Source organism: Doryrhamphus excisus, linkage group LG5, assembly GCF_037039965.1.
Source record: "Doryrhamphus excisus strain RoL-2023G ecotype Guam linkage group LG5, RoL_Dexc_Guam_v1.1, whole genome shotgun sequence".
Lineage (NCBI taxonomy): Eukaryota > Metazoa > Chordata > Actinopteri > Syngnathiformes > Syngnathidae > Doryrhamphus > Doryrhamphus excisus.
This window is the reverse complement of record NC_136361.1, coordinates 10,932,806-10,956,322: the sequence shown is the minus strand read 5'-3', so window position 1 is coordinate 10,956,322 and position 23,517 is coordinate 10,932,806. Positions and strand designations below refer to the sequence as shown.

Genomic DNA, 23,517 nt, shown 5'->3' with positions numbered 1-23,517 from the left:
GAAAAAATTTGGGCTTGATCCGACCATGTGGATGGAAGTTACGGCTATATACATTTCCACCAGTTGGTGGCGCTATACAGTGTATGTACACACACAGTCATAGACCAGAGGGTACCCCAGACCACCAGAAAAAATTTGGGCCTGATCCGACCATGTGGAAGGAAGTTACGGCTATATACATTTCCACCAGTTGGTGGCGCTATACAGTCTATGTACACACACAGTCATAGACCAGAGGGTACCCCAAACCACCAGAAAAAATTTGGGCTTGATCCGACCATGTGGAAGGAAGTTACGGCTATATACATTTCCACCAGTTGGTGGCGCTATAGAGTCTATGTACACACAGTATAACAGACCAGAGATTGACCCAACACACCAAAAAAAATTTCAAGACAATCTGACCATGAATCAGGAAGTTACGGCAGATATACATTTCCACCAGTTGGTGGCGCTGTGTTTAGAACATGGCTTCTGGAGCATTAGGTGCGTCCTGTCATGATAGACGTCTCCACCGAAAATCATAGTGATACGTGTAACGGGTGGCGAGGGATAATGAATTGAAACTTCTAGGTGGCGCTAGTGTGTCAATTTAGATTGGTGTCACATGGGAGCACCACCAGGGCGCTCAGGCCTGGATTAAGGCCTCACGTTTAAGATTTCAGCAGCCTGTGACCTTCTGCAGGCAAATGATGACCTTTTGATGGTCAATGGCGAAGGCTGACCATTCGCCGTGGCCACGCCCCCCACATGTGCTTTACACACATCATAGTCCATCAACTGACATCATCAGTCTGTCAGTCAAACTGTGTATTGACTTTGATGTACATTGCTTCAAGGCAAGGCCAGACACCAGGCAGGGCCAGATATGAAATGGTCAAAGTTTGGTGGCGTGCCACGCCCACATCCTATGGAGCGGCCCAAAATCCTTCGCAATTTAACGTCGGCCATCCGTCTAGTGTCCGTTGATGCAACAACGGACTCATTCGGTCAAACCCCCTAGGAGGAGTTCGTCAAGATACGACCCATACATCCGCCCCCAAATGGCCGCCGCCACCTAAAATGGCCGACTTCCTGTTGGTTTTAGAACATGGGTTATTGAGACTTTTTTGTGCGTCCTGTCACGAGTGATGTCTCCTCCGAAAATCATGCCGATACGTGCAACGGGAGGCGAGGGATAATTATTTTAAAACTTCTAGGTGGCGCTAGTGAGTCAATTTGGCTTGGTTTCATATGGGGGCCACACCAGGCCGCTCAGGCCTGGATTCTGACCCCCCCTATGAGTTTTCAAGCCCATGCGACCTTTTGCGGGCGAATGATGACCTTTTCTATGTAAATGGCGAGGCCTGAGCATTCGCCGCCAGGCCACGCCCACCACGTGCGCTTTTCCTGCATCATGGTCCATCAACAGGCTTCACCAGGCTGTCAGGCAGTGACCTTGTGACCCCGATGTTCATCTGATGAATCTCCTGGCAGAAAAGGCCTCATGTAGATGACACGCCTTTAGCCTGTCGCCAATAGGTGGTGCTGCGACGAAATCAGGAAGTGACCTACGGGGACCTTCGGGGCGGGGCCATGATCACATGTACCAAGTATGATGAAGATCTGACCACGTGGAGCCAAGTTATTCACGTCTACAGTTACGCTCAGCGTGCAAGGCCCGGACATATGAAAATGGGCAAAATTTGGGGGCGTGCCACGCCCACATCGTATGGAATATCCCAAAATCCTTCGCAATTTAACGTGGGCCATCCGTCTAGTGTCCGTTGATGCAACAACGGACTCATTTGGTCAAACCCCCTAGGAGGAGTTCGTCGAGATACGACCCCAACTTCTGGCACGAAAAAGGCCGCCGCCATCCAAAATGGCCGACTTCCTGTTCGTTTTCCAATATGGGTTCTTGAGACTTTTTGGTCCGTCCTGTCACGATAGACGTCTCCACCAAGTTTCGTGACGATAGGTGAAACTGGTGGCGGGGGCCAATTTTTTCAAAAATTAAAGGTGGCGCTAGAGAGTCAATTTTGGAACATTGTTTTCGGGACCCCCACCAGATCGAAATTTTCGCCAGACCTGACGCGCTTGCAAAATTTGGTGAGTTTTCGGGCATGTTAAGGCCCTCAAAATGGCCGTCCTTTCGTCAGAATAAAAAACGGAACGATTACAATAGGGCTTTCGCACTGGTCAGTGCTCGAGCCCTAATGATGGCACAGGTGAGTGAATCACATTGCTGTGACAATTTGAAGTGGTCACAATGAAACACCACCCATTAGATCCAATACCAAGTGCTGATTTTGCACAAGCTACAAAATCTAGCGCTTCCATTTCTCTGTGGATTTTTCTCACCTTTGCTTCACAAATTATTGTTTGACAAATTGAGCATTTTTTTCTGGATTCAAAACACTTTACTAGTACACAAATGTGTCTATTCAATGGCATGCCAAAGTGCACTTGCCCAACGGGAATATCACTGATTGGATTTACTTGCCCCAATTTTGTTTTAACTTGCCCCGGGCCATCGGTACATCGTTATTGTCGAGCCCAGTATTGTGCTACTTTTTATGCCACTTTTCGGACCTATAAATGTAGTTAGAATGTTGTATTCTCGTGTTAAACGATGTCAAAGTTTCAGATAATAAGGTTTTGCGCATTTGGAAGTGAGCCCTGAAAGAAGTTTGGGATGTCTCAAAACACTTGGTTACAGAGGGCGTTGCAAAACTGTTCCTTTGTGATGTCACAGAGGAGTGGGGCTCTGCTTCTGTGTTTACATTGCTAGCAAAGACTCGTAAATAGTGTTTCTTTGTGTGTAAGGTGTAAGGTTTTTGCAAAAAAAAAAAATTGGGATGTCCCTCAACGCTCGGTTTCAGAAGGCGTGGTAAAACTGCCCCATTCTGATGTCACAGAAGGCGTGGCTGTCAGATAAGATGTCTGCCCTCCCCCAAGCTCTGCTCCTCTGTTTATGTTGCTCGCAATGTCTCGTACGGGAAATCCACATTTGTTTACAATTCCGAAAGACGCCACCATCAGGCACGAGTGGTTGGATTTCCTGATTCTCTACCAGCAAAATGTCAGGTTCAAACTCCTGTGACACTTTTAAAAACACTTATATACAGAAATAGAGAAGAGACAGACAACAATATTCAAAGTTACTCGCAGCGAGGAGAGGGAAACAACATACCAACAACATACAAACAACATACCCACACTCCTCTCTTTTTATTCTCTTTCGGGGGTCCCTACTACATGGTCGTGCAACTCTAAGGGGGGCAGAGGCTGTTGCATGAGCTGTATTTGTTTGTCTATGTGTGTGTGTGTATATGTGAGAGTAATTAGGGCTCGAGCACTGACCAGTGCGAAAGCCCTATTGTAATCGTTCCGTTTTTTATTCTGACGAAAGGACGGCCATTTTGAGGGCCTTAACATGCCCGAAAACTCACCAAATTTTGCAAGCGCGTCAGGTCTGGCGAAAATTTCGATCTGGTGGGGGTCCCGAAAACAATGTTCCAAAATTGACTCTCTAGCGCCACCTTTAATTTTTGAAAAAATTGGCCCCCGCCACCAGTTTCACCTATCGTCACGAAACTTGGTGGAGACGTCTATCGTGACAGGACGGACCAAAAAGTCTCAAGAACCCATATTGGAAAACGAACAGGAAGTCGGCCATTTTGGATGGCGGCGGCCTTTTTCGTGCCAGAAGTTGGGGTCGTATCTCGACGAACTCCTCCTAGGGGGTTTGACCAAATGAGTCCGTTGTTGCATCAACGGACACTAGACGGATGGCCGACGTTAAATTGCGAAGGATTTTGGGATATTCCATACGATGTGGGCGTGGCACGCCCCCAAATTTTGCCCATTTTCATATGTCCGGGCCTTGCACGCTGAGCGTAACTGTAGACGTGAATAACTTGGCTCCACGTGGTCAGATCTTCATCATACTTGGTACATGTGATCATGGCCCCGCCCCGAAGGTCCCCGTAGGTCACTTCCTGATTTCGTCGCAGCACCACCTATTGGCGACAGGCTAAAGGCGTGTCATCTACATGAGGCCTTTTCTGCCAGGAGATTCATCAGATGAACATCGGGGTCACAAGGTCACTGCCTGACAGCCTGGTGAAGCCTGTTGATGGACCATGATGCAGGAAAAGCGCACGTGGTGGGCGTGGCCTGGCGGCGAATGCTCAGGCCTCGCCATTTACATAGAAAAGGTCATCATTCGCCCGCAAAAGGTCGCATGGGCTTGAAAACTCATAGGGGGGGTCAGAATCCAGGCCTGAGCGGCCTGGTGTGGCCCCCATATGAAACCAAGCCAAATTGACTCACTAGCGCCACCTAGAAGTTTTAAAATAATTATCCCTCGCCTCCCGTTGCACGTATCGGCATGATTTTCGGAGGAGACATCACTCGTGACAGGACGCACAAAAAAGTCTCAATAACCCATGTTCTAAAACCAACAGGAAGTCGGCCATTTTAGGTGGCGGCGGCCATTTGGGGGCGGATGTATGGGTCGTATCTTGACGAACTCCTCCTAGGGGGTTTGACCGAATGAGTCCGTTGTTGCATCAACGGACACTAGACGGATGGCCCACGTTAAATTGCGAAGGATTTTGGGCCGCTCCATAGGATGTGGGCGTGGCACGCCACCAAACTTTGACCATTTCATATCTGGCCCTGCCTGGTGTCTGGCCTTGCCTTGAAGCAATGTACATCAAAGTCAATACACAGTTTGACTGACAGACTGATGATGTCAGTTGATGGACTATGATGTGTGTAAAGCACATGTGGGGGGCGTGGCCACGGCGAATGGTCAGCCTTCGCCATTGACCATCAAAAGGTCATCATTTGCCTGCAGAAGGTCACAGGCTGCTGAAATCTTAAACGTGAGGCCTTAATCCAGGCCTGAGCGCCCTGGTGGTGCTCCCATGTGACACCAATCTAAATTGACACACTAGCGCCACCTAGAAGTTTCAATTCATTATCCCTCGCCACCCGTTACACGTATCACTATGATTTTCGGTGGAGACGTCTATCATGACAGGACGCACCTAATGCTCCAGAAGCCATGTTCTAAACACAGCGCCACCAACTGCGCCACCAACTGGTGGAAATGTATATAGCCGTAACTTCCTTCCACATGGTCGGATCAGGCCCAAATTTTTTCTGGTGGTCTGGGGTACCCTCTGGTCTATGACTGTGTGTGTACATACACTGTATAGCGCCACCAACTGGTGGAAATGTATATAGCCGTAACTTCCATCCACATGGTCGGATCAAGCCCAAATTTTTTCTGGTGGTTTGGGGTACCCTCTGGTCTATGACTGTGTGTGTACATAGACTGTATAGCGCCACCAACTGGTGGAAATGTATATAGCCGTAACTTCCTTCCACATGGTCGGATCAGGCCCAAATTTTTTCTGGTGGTCTGGGGTACCCTCTGGTCTATGACTGTGTGTGTACATACACTGTATAGCGCCACCAACTGGTGGAAATGTATATAGCCGTAACTTCCATCCACATGGTCGGATCAAGCCCAAATTTTTTCTGGTGGTTTGGGGTACCCTCTGGTCTATGACTGTGTGTGTACATAGACTGTATAGCGCCACCAACTGGTGGAAATGTATATAGCCGTAACTTCCTTCCACATGGTCGGATCAGGCCCAAATTTTTTCTGGTGGTCTGGGGTACCCTCTGGTCTATGACTGTGTGTGTACATACGCTATAGCGCCACCAACTGGTGGAAATGTATATCTGCCGTAACTTCCTTACGCACGGTCGGATCGGCCCCTAATTTTTTCTGTTGGTTCGGGGTACCCTCCGGTCCGTTACCGTGTGGGCCAACCACTCTATAGCGCCACCCACAGGCGGAAACGTATATCCGCCGCAAGGACCTACCGCGCGGTCCGATCGTCGTGAATTTTTTTATGGCGGTTCGCGGCATCGGACGGGACGTGACCGCGCACCCGCCTCGCCGCCGCTGTCGCCCCCTCCTGGCGGAAAATTGCAAGTGCCGTGACTCCCTTACCGCTTATCCGCTCACCGCAGTTTTTCGTACGGCGCGTCCGCGCGCCCGTCCGGTCGCGCGCGCGACCCCGACCCGCGCGTACCCCCGAGCGCATCGGGGTGCTCGAGCCCGCTCATCACTGCTTGCAGTTTTAATTACTTTTATTATTTTATGAGTTCTTATCTTGACACATTCTTGCAGGATTAACATGAGCATCTGCAGGCTCGTTGCTGGTGCTTCCAGGCACCTCCAGGACCTGGGGGGGTCGCTGGGGGTCTCTGATCAGGGTCACAGGAACATTCCTTCTTCAGCACATTCAAACACTTTCTATTGTCTAAGCAAATGGATATAAGGGTGATAACTAACGCTATAATAATTGTATCTACATTTTATTCTAACACAAAAGAAATGCATTTTAATCTGTCAACGGCATTTAACACTGAATTGTTTTGTGAACATGGGCCGGTATGCAGCTGGACTAGCCGACAAACAGTTGCTGAAGCCCTATGCCTTTCCAACGTTACTCTGTCGTTTGGAAGCAGGCAGTAAGTAACAATTTATCAGTGTCCTAATTGTGTTTATTTTGTGTAAGTCATGGAGCAAAAGCAGTTGTCTGTGTAGCATTATAGAGTGTGCATACAGACAGCGGGTTTGCTAATAGCCATTTCCCACCAAAATCAGTGGCTCTACCCGAGTTTTTGAAACACTGGTAAAACGCCAAAGCTACTTACCATTGAGCGGTCTTGAAGTAACCTCTTTTCTTGAGAAACTTTGGACTGTCCAGTGTCTACAACCGGATGGGATTCGGGATCCAACATATATGTATGGCTGTATGTTTAAAGCTTTTAGAAAGACAAATCACGTTTATTATCAACTCCTATAAAGTTGGGTTTGCAGCTAGCGGCACAACACCGGAAGTCTTTCTAAGCACTCGGAAGTGTGAGCAACCACAGCGGAGGTGGCGTGCCTGGAGGCGGGCCGTGGGTGGAATACATTAAATTAGACGGTTTTCCCGGGAAGCACGAAATCCAAAGAAATACAGCTGGAATAGGTGCAGATTCTGGAAGAACTATAAAACGTTGTGTGCTGGTTATGGTGTGTAGCTGCTCTATAGGAGTCCACAACTAATTAATAATAATTATTAGTAGTTTCTAATAAATAATAATAAATAATCATTAATAATCATTAATAATAATATTCATAATTATGATCCTCTGCTGATTTAGTAATTTTACTCCTGACAAAGACAGAGCAGTCCATCATTTTTAGGCTAGGTTTATTTTAACAGAGACGGACTATCACCAACAAATCCAGCAAAACACAAACACTTAAAACAAGGTTATGAATAAATTTTTATTTGAAATAATTATTTCATCCCCAATCAAAACGTGGCTTCGCTCCTAGTGGAGGGAACCCTTGTTGGCAAGAACTGAAGTCAGGCATTTTTAAGTCAGACAGTATTTGTAGACGCTATGAATATAGTATTACATGCAACATGTTTTTCCCCACTCTGCTTAAATCATGGTATTCTCAAAAAATGTCAATCAGCAGCGACAGCAGCAGACCAACAGTCCGGACGATGTGGATCCCAGTGACGAGACCACAGACACAGAGGACAACGACGAGGAGGACCTGGGTGTTCTTGATGAACAGCGAAGCATCATCCGCCATCTCCTCTCCCAACTCAAACTTGGCATGGATCTCACAAAGGTGAATGTCTCATCCTTGACTTTGTTGTTTGCTCTTTGATTCTTCTCAAATTTAGTATGGGTGGCTGGATAGAAATGAGTGCTAATGAGTGCTAGTTATCAAACTGATAACTAATAATCGCTAATAATATGCTATCTAGTGGTGATGATCTTAAAAAGCTGTCATTTGGAGCCAAGCAGTAATTTCACAAGAATGAAGTGAAAATATTAAGAGAAAAATGTAATGTAATGTAATGATATTTTGTTTAGGTGGTGCTCCCTACGTTCATACTAGAGAAGCGCTCCCTGCTGGAGATGTATGCTAACTTCATGGCTCACCCCGACATGTTTCTCTCAATCACCGTTGGTTGTACGCCGGAGGAGCGCATCGTCCGCTTTGTTGAGTACTATCTCACTGCCTTCCATGAGGGCCGTAAAGGGGCTGTGGCCAAAAAGCCCTACAACCCCATCCTGGGCGAGACCTTCCACTGCGCTTGGCATGTTCCTCAGGACCGTGTTCGCTCTCTCAGAGCTGCTAGCTGTACGGCTCCCATCTCGGCAACAACGTCAAACTCCTCACAAAAGTTGCCAGGCGGTTGCGGCGGAACAAACGCTGACTTTTATCAGGTTCGGTTTGTGGCTGAGCAGGTGTCCCACCACCCACCGGTATCAGGCTTTTACTGTGAGTGCAGGGAGAAGAGGATGTGTGTTAATACCTACGTCTGGACCAAGAGCAAGTTCATGGGCATGTCTGTTGGAGTTTCAATGGTCGGACAAGGTAAGACAAACAGCTTTAAACATTTATTATTTTCACACAAAGCATGTGTTTTTACTCAGAAAACCTATCTCATCCACCATAAGTCAGTAAGAATTTATAAATATGTCACAATATAAGTGATGGGTGTCCATTTGTGGCAAAATTTTGCAGTAATTGCAGTAATTTCACAAGAATAAAGTCAAAATATGTTCCTATAGTAGTATAGTAGGATCCTACAGAGAACATACTAACTCCTTATAAAAGCAATCTTCACTCGCTAAATGTACTGCAAAAAAGGTCAGTAAGGATAATTCATAATGCCGCCTACAGAGAACATACTACTAACTCCTTAGTTCTAAAATCACAAATACTTCAACTTGCTGATATAGTTCATCTTCAAACAGCTAAAATAATGCATTAATAATGCAACAATGGCAATTGAAGAGAGAAAAGTATTCCAGAGCTCTCTTTTTGCAAATGCTTACCTGAAATCAGAGGAGAATGTAAATGTCAAGAGATGGGTTCTTCAGTATTAAAAACTCCTTAATAAAGGAGTAGCTCAAGAGGAACACATTGAGATCCTGGAATTCCAGACTTTAATCCCATAGAAAATCTATGCCGGGAGCTGAAACTTGAAAACTATATTTGGAATATGTGGAAAGTATTACCAGTAAAAAAAACAGACCACACCCACCTAAGAAACCCTGGTGAGCTACTACAAAAAATGTCTGACTTGAGTTCTTGCCAACAAGGGTTCCCTCTACTAGGAGCAAAGCCACGTTTTGATTATTATTTTTTTTATTATTGATAATTATTTAATCAGCAGAGGATCATTTTCATTTTTCTGGATGTGGCCCTTTGCTGTAAAGCGTTTGGACACCACAGATATTGGTAAATGTACAGCAGATACATACATATGTACTAGTGTGCGCATCTTTTTGTGATGCTTCACTGGTGCTTTTTTCATGCGTTTGAGTTTTCGCACTTTCTTTGGTGGGCCTTGAATGCACCATAGTTATGCACTGTGAGACTTTGTTAGCACTTCCTTCCACAATGAATCCAGCCTGCAAACTTGATTGTGTAGCGGGGGGAGCTAGGGAAATTGAAGAGAGAAGGTGAGGGTTCTGGAGCTCAGTCTAATTGAGTCTCACTTTTATTGCAAATGTTAATGGATAACGTAAAGGGCTAACAGGAGGGTTTGGAGGGGTAGGAGCGAACCGTTTATCAAAAATTAATATTTTCATAGCCATATCAGATACCTGCGTCATTCATTGGTGGACTCGGACTATATTTCCACTGTTGAATATTTCTTAATTTTATGTATTTACTCGTAGATACATATGCATGCAGTCATTCATGCACACATGCACAAAGGTGAATGAGCTAAATATAGTTGAGGATGTGGAACAGTACTATACAGTACGTTTTCTGCTTGACCAACTTAAACCTGCTCGTGTGTGTGTGGTAGGGAAAGAGATGTGACTGAGTTTGACCTGGACATAGAACAGCTGGCTGTTACATAAGCTTCAGAGAGGAAGGGGTGAGCAAATCTTCATGGGAGCCCAGATGGCACAGTTTGAAATTCTAAATCACGATTCAATTGAGGTCAAGCAGAATTTGCCAGTGACCCGCTTAGAATGTCTTTATTCAAGCATGGGATATATACTAAATATATAAATGGCGTTGCTGAGTCTTTCCAGGAAAGCGTATATCAATGATGTTAGCTTGCCGTGGATGGATGTGCAATATGCTATCTCTGGTACAATACAATTTAATTGATAGTTGGAATAGAAAGGATAAACCAGGGGTCTCCAACTCGCGACCTGTCGAATTGTATTAGCTAAGATGCTAATCTTAGCATGCTAACACCTAGCATAATAGTACTGTAGTACTATTATTACTAGTACTGCGCGGATACTGGGGCGGGTAGCGGTTGGGAGGTGCTCTGCGCGGCGCAGGACGGGATTGGCGGGGGGGCTTGCTTGGGGGAAGGGTGGTGAGCTCTGGGTCGTGGGGGAGCCTCGACCAAGGGTTTCTGGCCGGTGGCTCACGGGTGGCCCCTGCTATTTGCCGGTGTCTGGTTGGCCCCCTATGTCTCCGGTCTGGTGGCAGTCTTCCCGCCTCCGGGGTGTCCTACTTGGCGGGTTGGTGGGCGGATGGGAGATGTGGTGGAGACGGGTTGGCGCTGGTTGGGGAAAGTGGAAGGTCATGTGCCTGGCAAATCTTTCCGTGGAGGACATGGAAGACGTCTACCTATTCGGAACCATGATACCAGGTGTGTTGCTGATTGGATTGGGCACTTTCCTGGTGTATCGCAGAATTCGTATGATGGCGGCAGTGGATCGAGTTGGCCGAAGGACGAAGCCGTTCACACTCTGACTGTGACTGCCAATCACAACAAGGATGCCATCTTGAAGATTTCGGCTTTGCACATTCAGTTGGATCAATTGGGAGACCAGAATGGACACTAGAGTGACCTGGTCTATCGGATTGTGGCTGCCCCAACTAACCCAAACAATATTCTTAATCTGGATTTTGGCGTCCCCACCACGGCTAACAAAGGTTGTGTTGTGAAAACAACATCTCCCAAGAGATTTCTGCAGCGGGAAGCTCTGACCCTCCATTATTTCTTCACGGAATGTTGTTTCTCTTCTCTGGGCCCACCACCAACTTCTCCATGGCAACTGCTGTGTATCGCATTGACACCCTGCGAACTGAGCTCCAAGTTTGGGCGCCTGACAGGGGAAGCGAAGCAGGCCACGCACTCGTGCATCCAAAGACACACATATGCATTGAACTCACCCCCCACCCCTTCTCATACAATGCTTTCGCTGCTATATCCCCCCTCCCCCCGGTGCGGGGACCATGGCTTGCGCCGTAAGTGGCTGCAGGTAGCCTGGCTGGCTCGGTTACTTTCCTTTTGTGGCGCTGGTCTTGAGTCTTGTATGCCAAATTGTATGCCGAGGTTTTTTTAACAGTCCCACACTGTTCTCCTTCATTTAGGAGTCTAGTTTGGAGTTGTTTTTTTCCCCTCCCCCCCTTTATCGTCCAATCACCCCGTCCTGTCACCCCTCGTCTCACTGCATAGTATGTTGTATATGTATGGACGGATGATTGCACTATTTGGCTCGTACTTCTGTATAAGTGACAAGAATAAAAAGCTACATCATCAGATTGTGTCATTTATTGTGGTTGTAATGTCATCTGTGATGCAGAGGATTTACTGAAGTCAGGAGGATGGGTTTTGAACATAGCTTTAATTATTGTCTCCCTTCTGAACGCAACACGGTAGCTCATAATCTCCCATTCACTACGTCTCCATTCTTCAATTAACCAGTCTGGATCTATCAACCCAATGCACCTTCCCCCTGTTTCTCCCAGGTGTTCTACATCTGTCAGAGCATGATGAAGACTACGTGTTCACACTGCCTTGTGCCTACGCTCGGTCTATTCTGGCTGTGCCCTGGGTGGAGCTTGGGGGAAAGGTCACAATCAGTTGTGCCAAAACAGGCTACTCAGCCACAGTCATCTTTCACACCAAACCTTTCTACGGAGGGAAAGTCCACAGGTAAGTGAACACAACTGACATACGACAAGAAAATGTAGATCCTTGAAAGCTTGCTCAATGTTTGCTGTACTCTTATTTTTACAGAGTAACAGCTGAAGTAAAGCACAATCAAACAGGAAACATTGTGTGTAAAGCGCAGGGTGAGTGGAACGGGGTCCTGGAGTTTACTTACGGAAATGGAGAAAACAAGACGATTGATACCTCAAAACTCCCGGTCATCAAAAAGAAGATCAGACCAGTAGAGAAGCAGGAACAGAATGAGTCACGGTGAGTCGCTCCTATACATCATCTAATGTGTCGAATTGTTGACTGGTAAAAAAAGTCGTTAGAGCGTCGTTAGGTTCAATGGATGACTTGGTTGGTTGACTGATGACAAGTTCAGGTGATAGTCGCCTTTTACTCTCAGACTCTGCCATGACTCTCGCCTGTGCTCCAGACCTAAATCCAGTTGAGCCCAATATGCACCGGTGTCCCAAGAGTCAACTGATCAGCCTGCGCGGGCCGCACTTTTGTTTGTACTTGGATCCCAGCCGAGCATGCCTGGATGTTTGAGCATGACATTGAAGCAGGAACAGAAGTCGGATCAGCCTCTGATCTGATTTTTCTAGTTTTTTTTTTAAAAGTAGTATCCAAAGATCATGAGCTTTCGGTAGTGATCGAAAGGACACTACCGATCCAAGGGACACTAGCGATCCAAGGGACACTAGCGATCCAAGGGACACTAGCGATCCAAGGGACACTAGCGATCCAAGGGACACTAGCGATCCAAGGGACACTAGCGATCCAAGGGACACTAGCGATCCAAGGGACACTAGCGATCCAAAGGACACTAGCGATCCAAAGGACACTAGCGATCCAAAGGACACTAGCGATCCAAAGGACACTACCACTACCGATCCAAAGGACAAGGTTGCGTACAGTACAAACGGTCAAAATGAGTAACCTCCTTAGGGTGGCTGGGCTCTCCCTCATCCAGGAGAAAGTCAGAGTAGAACCGCAGCTCCTCAGGAATTGAGAGGAGCTAGATGAAGCGGCTCGGGTATCTGGTCAGGACATCTACCCGATTCCATTGTAGAGGCATGGGATCTCATGTGGTTTCCGGAGTCCGAACTCTTAAGTCCCAAAGCATTCCGCAGACAGAGCAGCAAACCCCAGTTCCCAATCTTTGTTTCTGTTGGATATGGCTTGTATTCAAGGCATCTACGTAGCACAGATGTCCCAAGAGAGTCTAGGTTGGCTGTTTGAATGTTTCATTTCTTCAAAATGGAGTGGATATGGTCTTAAGACTGATGTTTTTGACTCCACAAACTTCACTTTCTAAACTGCATCTGTTAGCAAGACTCCCTTTCAGGAGCTACGGAGCTTTGGGGCGGATGGAATAGGCCATTAATTGCCATCAGTACTAGCTCATAATAATTTCAACTCTGGCTCAAAGTGGCTCAACTATGGGTCTTGACTAACCACTGTGGGTACACACCGAACTCCGGCCTTTGTATTAGGCAGGTCCCGATCTTCATATTTTCGGGGACCTGCAGGGGGCTGCAGCCCCTGAAACTTCTGATCGTCTGGAGCAATCTGTGCCATTGAGTTTAGTTTTCGGGGGTCACTTTAGCGAGACTGGAGACTTCCTTGCAAGGTTTTACCTGACTGCTCCCTGGAGAGGTGTTCAGGGGCACATTTAACTGGCAGGAGACCTCAAGGAAGATCCAGGACACTTTGGAGTATATCTCTCTCAACTGGTTGGGAACCCCTCGGGATCTGTCGGGAGGAGCTGGACTAAATAGTCTGTGCTTTGACCTAACCCTGGAAAGTGGAAGAAGATGGATGGTTAGCTTTTCCACAGAAGTTGCGGTCCCTCTGATCTGAATTTTCCACTATGTGTGATTCTGATCCAGGTCTCTGTGGTCAATTTTGCTGTTTCTATGGACTCCACCATTTCCAACTGTAATATTTCATTCATTAAAATCAATGATCTGTGATATACTGTGTATATATAAAGTGTGCATACAAAATGTCCATTAACTATGTGATGGTGTCTTTGCGTCTAGGCGCCTTTGGCAGCACGTGACTGCATCTCTTCGGGCAGGAAAAATGGATGAAGCCACGGAACACAAACACCGCCTTGAAGAGAGACAGCGGAGCTCAGGCAAACAGAGAGCTGCCAGCAAAACTCCTTGGAAGCCCAAATATTTCATCAAAGAGGTGAGGAAGAAACAATGCACCCAGGAAGGAAGTTCCTGTCATGTTTAAAATTATCGAAATACAGCAAAAAAACTAAGTATTACATGTTATCCTGAATGTACCTGTTGTACTACATGCTGAATAATTTATGGATATTCATTCATTCATTTTCTACCGCTTTTCCTCACGAGGGTCGCGGGGGTGCTGGAGCCTATTCCAGCTGTCTTTGGGCGAGAGGCAGGGTACACCCTGGACTGGTCGCCAGCCAATCACAGGGCACATATAGACAAACAACCATTCACACTTACATTCATACCTATGGACAATTTGGAGTCGCTAATAACCTAGCATGTTTTTGTAATGTGGGAGGAAACCGGAGTACCCGGAGAAAACCCACGCATGCACGGGGAGAATATGCAAACTCCACACAGAGATGGCCGAGGGTGGAATTGAACCCTGGTCTCCTAGCTGTGAGGTCTGCGTGCTAACCACTCGCCCGCCATGCAGCCCAATTTATGGATATAAAAGCACAAAACTTTGCTGTATGTTTCAATAGCGGGCAATGTAGCCAGAATAGGTGTGTCCCATTATGTGCATTAATGAGCTGCCTCTTTATCTTTTTTTATATCATTAGAAAAGAAAAAGACATGCGTGTTCATGGCTGATAGAAGTGAATAATATAGTATGCCTTTATTGTTATTGTACATGGTCCGAAATTAAAAAGGCTTTGCCGCTACAAATTTCTAGATGTTGGCAGGGCTGCACTAAAATGGCGCCCCAGACAGTTCCCCGTGCCACCCCGCAGGGACCCGCCCCAGAATTTGAGATGCACTGCTTTAGTGCATCTTCAGTGCACTTATGGATCCACAATAATAATAATTCATTAATAGTAATGGATTGTAGATGGACAAAATTCCAAAAAAGGTGCAATTTTCCTTTGACCTCGCCTTGAGTTGATTAAGTTTTGGGTTAACCTCTTAAAGCCTGGTATTAAAAGACTTACTAGTGTTAGTTTTAGGTCCCCCCGTTTTTTTGGTTAATGTCGAAAATTCATACCATAATTTTAACTTGATTTGCGTTCATTCTCTGGTTAGCATCCAATATGCTGTGCGTCTCGTTAGGTTATTAATACACGGTGAGAGCTGTAACGAGTTGTAAAACATTTGTCCGAATACGAGTGCATAATATTGTCTGAAACAATAGAATTTTGTTAGAATTTTGTCATAAATATAAGTGCAGCATTTCCATAGACAACCACACCATGGCACTATCACCATGATGCATCCGGAAAGTATTCACAGCGCTTCACTTTTTCCACATTTTGTCATGTTACAGCCTCATTCCAAATTGTATTAATTTAATCTCTTACCTCAAAATTCTACACAAAATACTCCATTATGACAATGTGAAAAAGTTTTTTTTTTTTTTACTTTTTTTGAATTTATTAAAAATAGAAAACTAAGAAATCACATTTACATAAGTATTCACAGCCTTTGCCATGAAGGTGCATCTTTTTTCCACTGATCATCCTTGAGATCTTTCTACAGCTTAATTGGAGTCCACCTGCAGTAAATTCAGTTGATTGGACATGATTTGGAAATATAATAACTGTCTATATAAGGTCCCACAGTTGACTGTGCATGTCAGAGCACAAACACCAAGCATGAAGTCAAAAGAACTGTCTGTAGACCTGCGAGACAGGATTGTCTTGAGGCACAAATCTGGGGAAGGATACAGAAAAATTTCTGCTGCTTTGAAGGTCCCAATGAGCACAGTGGCCTCCATTATTCGTAAATGGAAGACGTTTGGAACCACCAGGACTCTTCCTAGAGCTGGCCGGCCTTCTAAACTGAGCGATCGGGGAAGAAGGGCCTTAGTCAGGGAGGTGACCAAGGCCCCGATGGTCACTCTGTCAGAGCTCCAGCGTTCCTCTGTGGAGAGAGGAGAGCCTTCCAGAAGGACAACCATCTCTGCAGCAATCCACCAATCAGGCCTGTATGGTAGAATGGCCAGACGAAAGCCACTCCTTAGTAAAAGGAACATGGCAGCCCGTCTGGAATTTGCCAAAAAGCACCTGAATGACTCTCAGACCATGAGAAACAAAATTCTCTGGTCTGATGAGACAAAGATTGAACTCTTTGGTGTGAATGCCAGGCGCCATGTTTGGAGGAAACCAGACACTGCTCATCACCAGGCCAATACCATCCCTACAGTGAAGCATGGTGGTGGCAGCATCATGCTGTGGGGATGTTTTTCAGCAGCAGGAACTGGCAGACTAGTCAGGATAGAAGGAAAAATGAATGCAGCAATATATAGAGATATCCTGGATGAAAACCTGCTCCAGCTCTTGATCTCAGGCTGGGGCGAAGGTTCATTTTTCAGCAGGACAACGACCCGAAGCACACAGCCAAGATCTCAAAAGATTGGCTTCAGAACCACTCCGTGAATGTCCTGGAGTGGCCCAGCCAGAGTCCAGACTTGAATCCGATCGAACATCTCTGGAGAGATCTGAAAATGGCTGTGCACAGACGTCTCTCATCCAACCTGATGGAGCTTGAGACTTATTGCAAAGAAGAATGGGCAAAACTGCCTAAAGATAGGTGTGCTAAACTTGTGGGATCATATTCAAAAAGACTTGAGGCTGTAATTGCTGCCAAAGGTGGATCAACAAAGTATTAAGCAAAGGCTGTGAATACTTATGTAAATGTGATTTTTTTGTTTTCTATTTTTAATAAATTCAAAACATGTCAAAAAAAAAACTTTTTTCACATTGTCATAATGGAGTATTTTGTGTAGAATTTTGAGGTAAGAGATTAATTTAATACAGTTTGGAATGAGGCTGTAACATGACAAAATGTAGAAAAAGTGAAGCGCTGTGAATACTTTCCGGATGCACTGTATGTTTTGGATCATGTAAGAGCCTGTCCATGTGGACATATACACAATACCCAATACACACCTACTGTTCATGTGAGAGTGGAGAGTGTTCCTTGGGGGGATTCCCTTGTTCTCCACGGGGGACTTCAACGCTCATGTTAGCAGAGACAGTGAGACCTGGAGAGGCGTGATTGGGAGAAACGGCCCCCCTGATCTGATCCTGAGCGGTGTTATGTTGTTGTGGCCGTCACGATCATCCTCAACCGATCACCACCTGGTGAGGAGGGGGAAGCAGTCAACACCTTGTATGGTGACGATGATGTGCTGCTGACCTCAATTGGAGATGTTGTGGATCGGTGAAAGGAATACTTACAAATACAAAGACCTTCAATACTTCAATCCCATCGATACGTCTTCCAATGAGGAAGCAGTGCCTGGGACACCACAGGGGGCTCTTCAGATGCTGAAGTTGTCAAAAAGCTCCTCGGTGGCAGGGACCCGGGGGTGGATGAGATCCGCCCAGAGTTTCTTAAGGCCCTGGATGCTGTGGGAGTGTCTTGGTTGACATGGCTCTGCAGCATCATGTGGACATCGGGGGCCGTACCTCTGGATTAGCAGATCAGGGGACGGTCCTCCTTTTTAAGGGGGGCCGAAGGGTGTGTTCCAACTATCGTGGAATCACACTCCTCAGCCTCCCTGCTAAGGTCTATTCAGGGGATCCGTCGGGTAGTTGAATCTTGGAAACGGAAATAATCTGATCAGGTTCTAACTTTTTGGGGGGGCGTCGCAGACGTCAAAGACACCAGAGTACTCTCTGGTCAATTTATTAATAATAAACATGAATGTGAATCTATTAAGTGAAAAGACACCAAAATCTACAACACCATGGCTGTGCAGGCAAATACGGCTATTATTCACTAGAACTTCCTGTATACAAGGCTAGATGGATTGGATCAGGACTGCAGCTGCAACGGATCCAGTGTGAGCCCGGGGTAAAAACCATTTGATTTGGCCACATGCAATGTTGTTGCGATCTCTGATGGTTTTTTTTGTTTTTTTCAGCCTCCATGGCTTGCTCCTTAAAATATAACACAGTAACATCAGTGTTTTGTTTTGTTTCTTCAATGACTGTTGTAACGCCCTCGGATGTGCAACGATCAGACAGCAACTAGTTCTTGTGTTTTACTCATGGATTTATTGCAAAAACAACGCGAGAACTAAAAGGGTGTTCAAACGGATACATTCATTCATTCATTTTCTACCGCTTACAAAATACAATAAATTACTGGTCGCATAATACACAGATATACAATAACATTATGTCTACAAATTCATTTTCTTATCATTAAACTCTTTCTTTACAATAGTACAAAAAAACTTGCCACATCACATACATTTCAACAAACAACCATCACATGTGCAACACACTCATTAGCATTAACATTAGCTGGCACAGCAAACTGTAAACTAAGACACTAAGAGACTGAAACGAAAATAAAACAAAACACATATACTGCACCTTAATGGCTGCACACATACCTTAGTGGGGAATTATAGAGATGATCTTTAACTTTTAGCAACTGTCAGCTTTTGCGCTCTAAATAGCGTGGCAAACAACGGAGCTTGTTTTCTATGGGTGTAACTACAGTAAAGTCTCGTTATATCGATATCGGTTATAACGAATTACTACTTATTACGATACTATTTTCATTTCCCGGCAAATTTCTAGTCTTTTATGATATAATTAGTTCCGTTAGTACGATACCCGGTTATTATGATAATCCGGTTACTACGATGCCCTTTTCATCTCCCGCCAGCCAATTTGGTCTGCTTATATCGATACAAAAGCAGCTTAAATCAATCTTTGCTTAAGGATTTCAATACCAAAAAAGAACACGGCGAACGGCTGCTTCCAGTCAACTTTATTTTTCATACTTCCACCACCAGAGCACAGCACACACACCGATTCCCGCACTTCCTGGTTCACAGGTCATGCTCAACCCGCCCCACATAGCTGGCCAAACACATGCCTGCAACAGAAGAACCAACTGACATAGCATACACACCTATTCCAACGAAGACACAAGCGTACAAATACATGTATTTAATTGTGTTGTATTCAGATATCTTTTTATCGCTTGCAATAATCACTGTTTTTCATATGTACAGTGCATCCGGAAAGTATTCACAGCGCTTCACTTTTTCTACATTTTGTCATGTTACAGCCTCATTCCAAACTGAATTAAATTAATCTCTTACCTCAAAATTCTACACAAAATACTCTATTATGACAATGTGAAAAAAAAATTTTTTGACATGTTTTGAATTTATTAAAAATAGAAAACCAAAAAATCACATTTACATAAGTATTCACAGCCTTTGCCATGAAGCTCAAAATTGAGCTCAGGTGCATCTTTTTTCCACTGTTCATCCTTGAGATCTTTCTACAGCTTAATTGGAGTCCACCTGCAGTAAATTCAGTTGATTGGACATGATTTGGAAATATAATAACTGTCTATATAAGGTCCCACAGTTGACTGTGCATGTCAGAGCACAAACACCAAGCATGAAGTCAAAAGAACTGTCTGTAGACCTGCGAGACAGGATTGTCTTGAGGCACAAATCTGGGGAAGGATACAGAAAAATTTCTGCTGCTTTGAAGGTCCCAATGAGCACAGTGGCCTCCATTATTCGTAAATGGAAGACGTTTGGAACCACCAGGACTCTTCCTAGAGCTGGCCGGCCTTCTAAACTGAGCGATCGGGGAAGAAGAGCCTTAGTCAGGTAGGTGACCAAGGCCCCGATGGTCACTCTGTCAGAGCTCCAGCGTTCTTCTGTGGGGAGAGGAGAGCCTTCCAGAAGGACAACCATCTCTGCAGCAATCCACCAATCAGGCCTGTATGGTAGAGTGGCCAGACGAAAGCCATCAGACCAGAGAATTTTGTTTCTCATGGTCTGAGAGTCATTCAGGTGCTTTTTGGCAAATTCCAGACGGGCTGCCATGTTCCTTTTACTAAGGAGTGGCTTTCGTCTGGCCATTCTACCATACAGGCCTGATTGGTGGATTGCTGCAGAGATGGTTGTCCTTCTGGAAGGCTCTCCTCTCTCCACAGAGGAACGCTGGAGCTCTGACAGAGTGACCATCGGGGCCTTGGTTCGGCGCAGGATCGGATATATGGGTAGTCCGGTTATATCGGTATTTTTTCCGACTCCCGAGAATATCGATATAACGAGACTTTACTGTATTAAATGGGCACGTGCGGAAACAACGATTTTACAGAAAATCAATTCCACCTCATTAACTTATATATGCACCGAGGTAGGAACCAAAAACGAAAATAGGTAGGAACCAAAAACTGACACATACACTGACTGAGAGGCAGTTACAACTGTATCCAGGAAGGTGCACATAAATACATAGATGGGCAAATTTTGTTTGTTGTAAATGTAAAATCAGAAATACAGTACACTGTATTGCACAAGCAACTTGATTTTTCACTTCTGTGTGTGTGTATTTAGGGTGAAGGTTGGGTGTACCACAACCCGCTCTGGAACCTTGAAAGCAGACGTCCTCCATCTCTGAGAACAAGTGGAGTGATCACAGGGGACGACTAAAACACCAGTGAGGAGAATCCAACTTTCCATCAGCTAATTCAATTGGGAGGTGATGATTAAAAGGTGTTTTTTTTGGGGGGTTTTCTGACCACACAGGGCCCCTTCCATCATCTATTGTTCCCTGGACAACGTACTGACAACAATGTCTTGTTAGCGGTGTATAGTAATGTACTAAACAGGCAATGAGAGACCAGTCCTGTGGTGGGAAAACTGGTGTTGCATTATTCATTTTGTTGCCAGCGGTCTGGACATAAACTGACTGTGTGTTGAGTTCATCTGGGGGAACTGCTAATTTCTATACAAGCTGTACACTGACTACTTTCATTCTATCCAAGCGTACCATGAAAAGTAATATAATAAAATATTTGCACAAATTTTAGGGATGTACTCACTTTTTTTAACACATCTTTGATTTTTTTTAAATACCATAAAGATAACTAAGAGAACACTTGCAAATATGTAAAATAAGTAAGACAATAAATTATTTATTCATCATTCATTTTCTACCGCTTTTTCCTTGCGGGGGTGCTGGAGCCTATCCCAGCTGTCTTTGGGCGAGAGGCGGGGTACACCCCGGACTGGTTGCCAGCCAATCACAGGGCACATATAGACAAACAACCATTCACACTCACATTCATACCTATGGACAATTGGGATTCGCCAATTAACCTAGCATGTTTTTGGAATGTGGGAGGAAACCGGAGTACCCGGAGAAAACCCACGCATGCACGGGGAGAACATGCAAACTCCACACAGAGATGGCCGAGGGTGGAATTGAACCCTGGTCTCCTAGCTGTGAGGGCTGCGCGCTAACCACTCGGACAATAAATTAAAAAAAGTCTAAAAAAATAAATACAAATAAGTGAAAATAAATAAATAAAATAAAGAGAGGGCGGCACGGCAGTCTAGTGGTTAGCGCGCAGACCTCACAGCCTAACCTAAACCTAATTGACAGGAAATAGCCATATTAAGATAATATATATAAGAAAAAAATATACATTGAAATATACATCAATTTTGTCTAGTCTAATCTACTTCACTTGCACCTAAAATGGGTGCTAAAGGCGGCCAGGCTTCGGTTCTCACCGCTAGGCCTGTTAGCATTAGCGAATATACACATGTATATACACAAGACTTTCTTTCTTTTCTCACATAAACAACTAACATGCAGTACAGAGGCATCAAAAGTCACTCTACATGACTACTATATATCGTGGTGTACTTAAAAACATTTATTTTTCACCAACCTGAAACACATGAAAGCGCGGGAACAGTTGGTCGTCTCTCCAGCACAGCAGTTCATTTATTTCTTCTTCATCGCTGTGTGTGGCCTTCCCAACTACCAAGCCGCAACGCCCCCCTGTGGCGCCACTGTGCAACAGCACCGAGCAGCCAAAGTGCCCTACTTTCAACCACAAATTATAGGAAGATTAAATGAAAACCCCTTTGTTTTTTTTGTGTGTTTTTTTTCCACATCTTTACATGTGCATTCTGAATGGCCGTAGACCATCGTAGAACGCCATTATGGAATACTGTAAATGAATATTCGGGTTCATGGAGGATGAGGAGGAGGAGTAAAACACTACAACAGAAGCAGGTTTAAACCAGGATAGGAAAATGCTACAGCTAAACGGTGCCGGGACGAGACACGTCAGAGGAGTGAATGCAGTGAGTCACTTACCTTATTTCCTCTTTCCTACCAAAGATGTATTTATATGTTTTGCTTGCCCAAGAAGACATCTTTTACATCATCAAAAATGACCAGTACCAAGGAAAAATTAAAATTGAGTGAGTTAAAGGGGACCTATTATGATTTTTCCACCTGTCTGACCTTTAAGTGGGTCAAAGATGACCCGGTCAGGTTGTTTTCTTGAAATATCTTCGTAATGAAAAAATTTTGTCATTTCATATTCCAGGTATTCCTCAAAAAACATGTTTTTGATATCATGCCATTCACATTTTTAACTTACCTTTTATACATTTTAAGAAATTTTTGTTTTTGTGTTACTACCCCAACCTTCCATAAGTGGGTCAAAAATGACCCGGTCAGGTTGTTTCCTTGAAATATCTTCGTAATGAAAAGAATTTATCATTTCATATTCCAGGTATTCCTCAAAAAACATATTTTTGATATCATGCCATTCACATTTTTAACTTACCTTTTATACATTTTAAGAAATTTTGATTTTTGTGTTACTACCCCAACCTTTCATAAATGGGTCAAAAATGACCCGGTCAAGTTGTTTCCTTGAAATATCTTCATAATGAAAAAAATTTATCATTTCATATTCCAGGTATTCCTCAAAAAACATATTTTTGATATCATGCCGTTTACATTTTTAACTTATCTTTTATACATTTTAAGAAATTTTGGTTTTTGTGTTACTACCCCAACCTTCCATAAGTGGGTCAAAAATGACCCGGTTCGGTTGTTTTCTTGAAATATCTTTGTAATGAAAAATTGTTATCATTTCATATTCCAAGTATTCCTCAAAAAACATATTTTTGATATCATGCTGTTCACATTTTTAACTTACCTTTATGCAACACACAATGGATCCTCACATTTTCTATTGTTGTACGGGGTCATTTTCTTTTTCAAAGATGTAAAAAAGTGAAAAATGAAGATGTTTCTAACATGAAATAATTATTGTGTGGTCCTAAATATAATACTAAATATCATACAAGTGATTATTCCTAACCAAAATGGCAAAATTGGAAAAAAAAAAAAAAGCCTTGATTCTAGTATGGGTCATTTTTGACCCACTTATGGAAGAGTTAGGGTCCCGTCACTTGTGCATCTAAGGGTTAAATGGAGTTTGAAAAAAAATAACCT

General features: G+C 44.4%; 1 protein-coding gene across 2 annotated transcripts in view; it reads left to right on the top strand.

The window, feature by feature from the left end:
• The window catches only part of LOC131105429 (oxysterol-binding protein-related protein 10-like), a 38,042-nt gene extending 16,230 nt beyond the window's left edge, over positions 1-21,812 (top strand). The window contains exons 7-12 of one of the 2 annotated variants that reach the window (XM_078790685.1): positions 7,553-7,705; positions 7,954-8,461; positions 11,822-12,008; positions 12,093-12,275; positions 14,057-14,210; positions 20,586-21,812. In XM_078790685.1, the coding sequence (XP_078646811.1) occupies positions 7,553-7,705; positions 7,954-8,461; positions 11,822-12,008; positions 12,093-12,275; positions 14,057-14,210; positions 20,586-20,681 (1,281 nt within the window). In that variant the 3' untranslated portion in view covers positions 20,682-21,812. Of the gene's footprint in view, positions 1-7,543; positions 7,706-7,953; positions 8,462-11,821; positions 12,009-12,092; positions 12,276-14,056; positions 14,211-20,585 lie in introns of both variants that reach the window. The other variant, XM_058053543.2, reaches the window with a different exon arrangement.
• Positions 21,813-23,517: the final 1,705 nt, after the last annotated feature.